At 45.4% G+C, this 9,921-nt stretch overlaps 1 protein-coding gene across 1 annotated transcript in view; it reads left to right on the forward strand.

The window, feature by feature from the left end:
• Positions 1-9,921, forward strand: part of Tbc1d1 (TBC1 domain family member 1) — a gene marked incomplete in the record, with an annotated part of 275,507 nt that overhangs the window by 212,664 nt on the left and 52,922 nt on the right. The window contains 1 exon segment of the mRNA XM_017798190.2: positions 2,071-2,229. Coding sequence (XP_017653679.2) covers positions 2,071-2,229 — 159 coding nt within the window.

The following is a 9,921-nucleotide window of genomic DNA, read 5'->3' on the forward strand; positions in this document are numbered from 1 at the left end:
CCTAGAGCATCAGAGGACCTGGTACGCTCCAGTGACACAGCCAGGATTTTCTTCCTCCAAAAGATAAAGTACTGATAAGATAATGGGAGTGATTTAGTAATAGGAGGAAGTTGGACATCTCATAACTGGAGAAAATTTCCAGTTGGACAGAAAATACTTTGTGAAAAAGCCCCACTATAAATCATTCATCATGCTGAAGATGTTCTAGTTCACTTTTGCTTTTAGTCAAGATTTGAAGTGTGTCAGACCTTCAGGGTGTGTGTGTGTGTCTGTCTGTCTGTCTCTCTGTCTGTCTCTGCGTGTCTCTGTGTCAAGATACAGCTCTGAGCAGGAATGCTAGGGAAGGAGAATGATAGCAGCTGTTAGGATTTATTAGTTTACTAGTTTCCTGTTGCTGCCATAGCAAATGACAAAGAATTGATAACGAAACAGAAGTTGACTCAGTGCATTTGTGTGCAGCCCAACAACCTGAATTTGATCTCCATATCCACAAAATGGAAGGGAGAACCGACTTCTGAGAAATCTCTTCTGATCTTCACATAAGTTTGGTGGAATGCACGTACCTAAGTGCACACACACACACACACAAAGTGTTTTGGGTTTTTTTTGGGGGGGGGCGGTTTTGTTTTGTTTTGTGTGTGTGTGTTTTTCTTCTTTCCTTTTTTGTCTTTTTGAGAGAGGTAGCCTCAGCTGGCCTGAAACTCACTATGTAGACCAGGCTGACCTTGAACTCACAGAGATCCACCTGCCTCTCACAGTTGCAAAGTCCAAAGTCATGGTATCAGTAGGGTGGAACTTTGACCTCTTCCAGCTTCTTCTGTAGCAGTACTTGAGACCGTTTCATTCTCTGCCTCCATGGTCACACTGGCTCCTCTCCTCCTCTTTCTCTGGGTGCTGTTGTAAGGACATTTGTCCCAGATACAGGGTCCAAGTTGTAATCCAGGATGATCTTATCACAGGTTCATATTCAGGGGTTGCATGGGTTCACAAGTGGACATATCTTTTTGGGAGCTACTGTTCATTCACTGTTCAGTCATCATGTTACTGCTGAGGTAAACATTTGGAGAAGGCATGGGATGTGGTCACCTAGATGAGCCTTACATTTCTCCCACAGGCCAGCCTTTCTTTAAAATCTGATTTATTTTTTCTTCAAATACCTAATATACAGGGGAACATATCAAAATGCAACAGCTGTCCAAGGTGCACTGTCACACTCAAGGTGCCTCCCTCTGGTTTGTTCTCTTTTCCTTTCCCTCCATCTTCAAGGCTTGACTCACACGAAGGTGCATGCGATTGTGATAGCTGGTTGCTCAGGTGAGAATGAACTCTCCTTCACCTAGGCTCTGCCTCACTTCTCTCTCTTCTGAGATCACAGTTTGCTCTGTGGTTTTTCTTCCTTTGTTTCTTTTCCCTACAATGTTCTAATTAACACGAAGTAGGCACACTTATCATACTCATTTGCCCCTTGCAGAGTCTAACCTAGTCAAATCCTAATACATCTTTTGAAAGGTGAAAGAACGAGGGTCAAGGCCAGGGAATGTGAGAGGGGGGAGAGAGAAAGGAACAGAGGGATGGAAGGAAGAATGTGACCAATTTTTGGTTGCTTCCTATTCAGTTAATTCAAAATGGAACAAGAATTTGCATTAATTAGGGACTAGGGAGATACAGCTCCATCAGTAGAGTGCTTACCCTATAAACATGAGGACCAGAATTTGATCCCCAGAACCCACATAAAAAGCCAAGAATGGTAGTACACGATTGTAATCCCAGTGCTGGAGAGGCAGAGATACGCAGATCCCCGGGACTCACTGACCAGTCACCCTGTCCTGCATGGGGAATTCCAGACCAATGAAAGACCCTGTCTCAAAATACGGTGGATGACATTCCTGAGGGACACACCTAAGGTTGTCTTCTGGTTTCCATGTCTATATGTATCCATACATGCATGTGCATCTGTACACAAACGAAGAATTTGCCTCAGTGGAATGAAAATCCAATTCATTTTATCAATAAGCTGAATTCTGTGCATAGATCTGTTTTAACATTTTTCTACCCCTCCCTCTGTTAAAGGTGTGCCACGTCATCACCGGGGTGAGATCTGGAAATTTCTAGCTGAGCAGTTCCACCTTAAACATCCATTTCCCAATAAACAGCAGCCAAAGGATGTGCCCTACAAAGAACTCCTGAAGCAGCTGACCTCCCACCAACATGCCATTCTCATCGATCTCGGTGAGTCTGCCCATCTACTAGAGACCAGAAAGGACATTCTGCACTTGGGAAAGTTGGAAAGACTGTTAAGTGATTTGCCTTTAGAGTTAGCAATCAAAATTTACTACTGAACCTTCAAAAGCCCTAGAGTAATCACAGTTACCTCCTGGACTGTGTAAGCACCTCTTTTCACATAGTGTCTGGCTTACTCTGCTTGGCATGAGTAGAGGTAGTCATTAAGGGCATTCATTAAGTCATAATTGTGGTTCTGTTCAGTAACTCAGATTTCCGCAGGATGATTTACAGTTCACTGAAATTACATGCTAGGCAGTATACTGACTTGGTTTAGTTGCAAGAATATTCCCTGGATTTTAGCACTCACAAACAGAACTCATCAGAAAAAATGATAGAAAGCTCTGTGTATGTGTATGTGTGTTTTGAAAAGTGGGTAATACCTTATTTCTGGAACAAATGTTTACATACAAAAATAAAAACTTATCTTTGAGGTTACAATAGGGAAGACCTTGCTGACTTAGAATGTAATTGTGTTGGGGTTTGGAGAAGATAGCTCAGCATTTAAGACTGTGTACTGCTCTTGTGGAGGACCCACACTCAGTTCCTAACACCCATGTCAGGCAACTCACAGAGGTTATATAACTTGTTCAAAGTGTTGTAACCAATTTGTTGCTGAACAGTATGACGTCAGAATCTGTACACTTCCCTCGCTCAGCCCCTACTTCTCCTCTAGGATGCAGTCCTTCATGGGCTGCACTTGAGCTGTTTTACCAGTATACTCTTAGCCCCAAGGACAGTACCTGACACATAGTAGGTGTGCAGTAAATCTTTCTGCCATGTTGACTCTGGGGTGTAACACTCACATTCCTTTTACAACTCCCTGGCAAACTGACCTTCTGTCCTAAGGAATAAGGAAACTGAGACACAGAGTGGTCAAGTCACATCATCATAGCAGGTGCCAGGACCTAAACTGACTATCATTCTGCCATCCCTAAAATCCCCAAGCCCTGAGTTGCTAAGAAGATGCTAGGCAGGTGAAGGGTGATGCTGCCAGGCATGACAGGCCTCTGGCCCAGTGACCCTGAGGACAGCCATTCGTACATTGGCAGAAGCTGTGTTTGTTTGTATGATGAGTAACGGAAGCAATGACATCATGTCCTGTCATGTGAAGTGAGGTGGAAATGAATTGGGGGTGGGAGTTTGAAAGGGAGTGCACAGATGGGCTCCTCCTTCCCTCTCTACTCCTTCTCAGCACAGGAGGAGAGGGGTGGGGCATGGACTTTCTCTCCCTGGTTTGTATTTTATTCCTTTGGCTTTTCCCTCATTATTCCTAGGGACAGTCAGGGCTCTGCCTTAGACTACTCAGATAAATCACTTTTCTGCAGAATGAGAGGAAAGTCCAGATTGGCCACATAACCCCTGCCTGACCAGCCAGGCCTCACCCTGGGGAACATTGTTTCTCTGAACCCCAGCTCTAGGCCTTTTCCCTAGTAAACAGCGCCTGATTCACATCCTCTCTACACCCACCCTCCACTGCACTGATCCTTCTCCTCCTCCCCTCTGACCCAGTGCTAACCTGGTCTCCACTTTGGATGTCCTCCAGACACCCTCCAAAGACCTGAAGAAGCTCTCTTTGTAGTAATCCATGTCCCAAGTCACTTCCACCAGGCTCCCAGGGACCCTGCCAGTATTGGCTCTGGGCCCCATGTGAACAAGAAACCCTGGGTGTTGGCCCGGACTCAGCAGCAGAGTCCAGGTGCCCTTCCACAGGGCTCTAGCTCTGTGCTGTGAGTCAGGATAAGGAAGGCCTTGTACAGAGGGCCTCCAGTTCTGCCCATGACAGGCCCTCACCTCTCACTGCAGGCATTTTGTCTGCACTGTGTATTTTTTCTGTACTATAGCTGACTCAAGACCCTATAAAAGTGTGTGGTACAGAGTAATATCAGCTCCCATTTCTTTTGAAGTGGTCTTCCCGTGCTGGTCTGAAGAACAGTATACTGTTGATTGGAAGTATTTTGGCTATTCGTGGGTGTCTGTTTTCCTGTCTCTTGCTTTATTTTCTGAAATCGGCTTTTTAAAGTTTAAATAGCTTTTTGTGAGATTTGTTTCCCCAGAGTACCAATAGTAGGCTTTATAGTGTTGGTCCTGTTTTCTGGTTGGTAAACTATGTTTCCAAATGTGGCCTCACTTCACCCTTACACAGCCCTGACTGGGCACATGCTCTTAGTTCACTACAGACATGATGCAGGAGGCCCAAGAGGTGGAGTACCGTCACCTGGTAACAGTCTGCTCATACAAACAGAGCTCTTGAACCTAGGTCTCATTGGTCTTTGTGCCCCACTGCTTGTTTCTTTGGCTCTGCTCACTGCTTCCCCTCACAACATCCTGTGCCTTTAGTATTGGTCATCACCAACCAGGGGGATGCCACTGTCATGGCTTAGCAGGGTCCTCTGCAAGAGCAGCCAGTGCTCTTAACCGCTGAGCTGTCTCTCCAGCCCCTACTTAATGTGTTTTAACCAAAGGCTTCAAACGTGCCTCATACATGGAATCAAAGAAACTGTGTCAAGAAAGAGAATTTTCTCCATGCCTTTTTAGAATTGGTGAAAGCTGAGATGGGCTTCCACAATGAACGCATTAGCTGAGAGTTAACTTCGGGTAAAGGCAGGAGGAGAGTGGTTTCTTCTTGCCTGGCTGCTGGCTGCCTCGTTTGGCCTTGCTGCAGGAGGCTGGTAGCATATTCTTTTCATAGGAGGCATGGCCTCCATTGCTTACTGAGGGGTACTGGCAGAGAACAACTAAAAACCTTGATGACAAAAGACAGAAACATGTCCAGACCTTGTCATACAGTCACACTAGCTTGTCTATCCAGTTTGAGACTGTTCTATAGAGGTCTGTTGAACATCACAGTTCCAGAATCTAATAAATTCTTGCACCAACATGCATTATTCCAAAGAGTGTTTCTGATATTACCAAGATCTCAACATGAACTTATTTTTGTTTGTTCATTCTAAATATGCCATGTGTGATGGTTAGTGTTAATTGTTACTTGACAGAATCTAGAATCACCTGGGAGACAGTCTTCTGGGCATACTTGGTGGGGGAGGAATTATCTTGATGTTCTTAATTGATGTGGGACCATTCCTTTTGGGGGGGAGGCAATAAAATGGAGAAAGCAAGTTGTATTAGTCACTTTTCTGTTGCTGTGATAGAAACACTGACCAAAGCAACTTATATAGAGAGGAGTTTGAGCTTACTGTTCCAGGGGAATTATAGTCCATCATGACGGGAAGGCATGGTGAGTAGAGGTGGCTGGCGTGGGAGCAGCAGAAGCTCTACATCTTCCAGCAGGCACAGGAAGCAAGAGAGCAACTGGAGATCCAGCAAGGCTTAAGAACTCTCAGCCCTCCCCCTGTGACGTGCTTCCTCCTGCAGAGCCACACCTTCTAAGACCCCCCGAAAACAGCGTCACCAACTGGAGACAAAATGTCTAAATACTTGGAGTCTGTGGGGGACATTTTCATTCAAACCACCACACAAGCTGAGCACCAGTGTTCATGTGTTCGTTGTTCTCATCTAACTTTGAATGTAATGTAACCAGCTGCGTCAAGCTCTTGCTGCCTTGACTTGCCCACCTCGATAGACTGTTCCTAGAACTTTAAGGTAGAACAAGTCCTTTCTCTCTTAAGTTGCTTTGTCAGAGAACTTTATGTCAACAACAGCAAAAGAAACCAAGACACCGAGTAACTTCACAGTGGTATAACTAAAAGTTGATAAAAGGAATGAATAAATAGGGTATAATTTCATTCCCTTTCACAGCGATCTGAAATCTTCCTGCATCCTTTGGGTCAGTCAGTGGTATACTAGCAACTGTTTGTCAACCAGCTCCTCACAACACCTCAGACATCCTGATGTTTAGTATTTAGTGGCAAGACTCCCACAGTATCCAGATTTAAGCAGCCAAATTGAAGTCATGGATGGCACGGAGCTGGAGAGATGGCTCAGCAGTTAAGAGCACTGACTGCTCTTGCAGAGGACCCGAGTTCGGGTTTCAGCACCCACATGGTGTCTAATAGCTGTCCATAACTCCAGTTCCAGGGAATCTCATGTCCTCTTCTGGCCTCTGAAGGCATTGCATGTATAGGTGTACTTAAACACTCATACATGTGAAATGAAAATAAATAAAAATCTTTGAAGAATCATGGGTGGCAGGTTGGCACAGTTGGGTGCTCACATGCAGAGCTCCTGGGAACCAGCACTAGCAGTCACTGGGCTCACTCTGATGCTTTCTGGAAGGTAGGTACTTAGGGTAGAGCTCAGAGCTCTCCCAGCCATGCCATTCACAGCAGTTCCACAGGTTCTTGAGCACCTGGGTGTCCTGTGCACATCAGGAAGCATATTTTAGCAGGAAGACAGTCACTGGACAACTGGCACCAAAATTTATTTAGAGTCTGAAGTATGACACAAGGAGGATCCCCACCCCAGCTCTCATTTAAAATTAGGCTCAGAGCCAAATGCAGGTGAACCACACAGCCACATAGGTCTTCATCTAGGAAGGAATCTTCCTTATGAGTGAGGAGCTAGCCCGGAAGCTATGGTTGTCAAGGTCAGACTGCCAGTTTCTAGTACAACTTCCCTGAAATGCTGGAGTCTCCAGCTCCTGCAGGAAGAAACTTGTTAGTCCATGGCCTCTGCCATATTGAATAGCTTTTCAGGAGAGGCAGTGATTCAACATAGACAGCAAACCCAAGCTGACCAGCGAGCTCAAACAGGACCAAGTCCCCAGACCTCTACATAGAATGAGGTAGGGCACTCGAAGACTAGGTGATATTTCTCATGACACTGTTCAGTGACTACTTGCAGGGCTCTTTGAGCAGCATCCCTGCCCTGTTGTTATTAAGTGTTTCCAGCCAAGAGGCCAGCCTGGGACATGCATGTTTAGCAAGCCAGGTGATCTGATAGGATGCCTGCTGGGACCTGCTGGGTAAGACTCTACTTCACCCTCTAGGTAAGGAAAAGAAAGGAAAGACATGCCCTAGATGAGTGACGTTCCTTAGGCTCACTTAGATGACAAAGCACTTCTGGAAAATAAGTTCTAGTTCCCTTAGAAGTATGACTGAGACCTGTACCTTGTTGATTTTTCCAGCATGCTTCTCTTAAACATAGTAGGTGCAAAATCATTACATCTGCTTGGATATCATTCTCCCTCCCCCTCCCCCTCCCTCCATCCTTCCCTTCCCTGTGTATGGGGGGGGGGCACGTAAGAACAGGTATGGGTACCCATGGAGACCAGAGAAAGACATCATGTGTCCTGCTCTATCACTGTTCACCTTAGGCTCTTGAGACAAAGCCTCTTATCTGAACCTGGAGCTAGGAACCAGCCAGCAAGCCCCAGCAAGTGTTGTGTTTCTGCTCACCCACAATGTTGGGCTAGCAGGTACAGATATGAATGACCATACCCAGCTTTTTATATGGGTTCTGGGGATTTGAACTCACGTTGTTGTGCTTAGCAGCAACTTCTCTTATCCCCTGAGCCATCTCCCCAGTCCATGGGAGATGATTTGTGCCCATTTTGCATTCTTCTCTTAACAATATCTACCTGTCTGTGTGGGTAACCTCTTTAGCAGAGAAAGAAGGGACCTGCAATTCTCTACTTCCTGGAAAATTATAAAGTGTGTTTAAAGAGGCAGGGCCCTTATTGCAATGAATTTCTGCAAAGACCACAGTTTCTGCCCAGTGTCCCTCTGGGCTGGCAGAAATAAGGTATTTTACCTTACACTGGCAGAGACTTCAGAGCCAGAGCTGTTTCTGTGGGTTATTTAGCCTTCTGCAGCCTGTCTTACTGAAGCAGTGAGGTACAGGAGGCTGGCAGTGTCTTCAGACATGCACCATGCAAGGCCCAGGCGCTACCACAAAGGGATGAGTTGGGTATGGTCTTCATGAGATGGGTTTTCCTTCCTTAATGCCCTCTGAATGGACTGGAGGGCTGTCATCCCAGCACCTAGCTTTGTGAGTGTGGATTGCCTAGGGAATGTTTTCCATCCAGGTGGTTCATTCTCCTTATAAACTGTCCTTTTATCTTCATATGTGCCCCTCTGTGCACACAAATAAATAAAAGTATTGAAAAAAAGTGAGCCAGTGATGAAAGCTAATGTATACACAGCTCTGCAGTGAGGCAGTAGCATTCTTCAAGCCACAGTCAGAGGCAACTGCCAGACACTCATGACTCCCCCACACCTGGTGTCCACTTGTGCACCTGTCTTGCTGTGAGATGGGAAGTTACATTTTCTGATCATGTGGAATACACTGGAAAACGTGTTTTAGCATGGCCAGGTTGTGAGGACAGGTTTCTGGCAGAAAGAAATTACAGTTTTTGGAAGACTCAGCTGATTTGGGCATAAGGAAGGGAGAGGTTCACATTGAGTCTAGAAGGTGGTGTGTTATTCATAATTCATACCCATTTTCAGTAAGTTCTGTGAGTTTATAAATTTCACATTTTGGTTTGCTTGTTTGTTTGTTTGTTGGTCTTAGCCCCATCTGTCCTGGAACTCACTATGTAGACCAGGCTGGCCTCAAACTCACAGAGATCTGCCTACCTCTGCCTCCCAAGGGCTAGGATCAAAGGCGTGTACCACCACACCCAGCTAAATTTCACATTTTGTGAAATTGGTCATTGGGATGAAACCTTCTTGCCTCTGGAAATCTGTTAAAAAGACGAAATTTTCATTCTCTCTGCTTCCCTGGGCTGTACAATTCTCCAACGTCTCTCCCGGGAGCCATCTGGGCCTTGTCCCGCCTTCGACTCCCTCTGCTTCCCTGGGCTGTACAACCCACCAGCCTCTTTCCTGGATGCCAGGGCTGACCTCTCGCCTTCCTGATCCTTTGCATCCAGACCAACCCAATTCCTCCCTTCAGTCCCCAGGAGCCCTTGGGGTCTCTTCCCACCCCCATCGCCCTATGCATCTTTGGGTGGCATGGCCACCAGCTGCTTGAGACCAGCATCTTTCCTGGGCCAGTCCAACTCCCAAATTCCTGAGAACAACATCTTTCCTGGAGGGATCCAGACCTTAGGAGAAACCCTGATAGCATCTGATCCTCATCTGACTCAGGCCTCTCTGGGAACTCCTGAAGACAAAAGCAATCTGGCCACTCCAATATAAAATCAAAAGGGAGAACCAGAAGCTTAGACAAACCAGCTTTTCATGACCAAAAAGTAAACCACAAAGGCACATAAAGCTTAAAAAAGAAGCAGACCTAAACTTGAAGGCTTCAGTCTCACACAAGAATCAGAAACTAAAAAAGAAATTCACATGTCAAAATCACAGAGAAAAAATAATAACATGAAAAACCAAAATAACATATCCCCACCAAATACCAGCAATCCTCTAGAGGAGCACAATGAGAACCCGCTAGGGACAATGCAGGACATGGAACTCAAAAGAACAATGATGAATATGATAAAAGAATTTAGTGAATTTAAAGAACACACAAACAAGGTAATCATAGAGCTGAAGGAAGATAGGGATAAACTTCTGAATGAATTCAGAAAAGAGCTAGAAATATTGAAGAATACTCAGGCTGAAATAAAGAACGAAGTGAAACACTCCATAAGCCAATTAGAAACGACAGGAGAAAGCCTCACCAATACGATGAATGAAATGGAAAACAGATTATCAAGACTAGAAGATAAAGTGGATGAAC

The sequence above is a fragment of the Nannospalax galili genome, unplaced genomic scaffold (genome assembly GCF_000622305.1).
Source record: "Nannospalax galili isolate Female #2095 unplaced genomic scaffold, S.galili_v1.0 scaffold236, whole genome shotgun sequence".
Lineage (NCBI taxonomy): Eukaryota > Metazoa > Chordata > Mammalia > Rodentia > Spalacidae > Nannospalax > Nannospalax galili.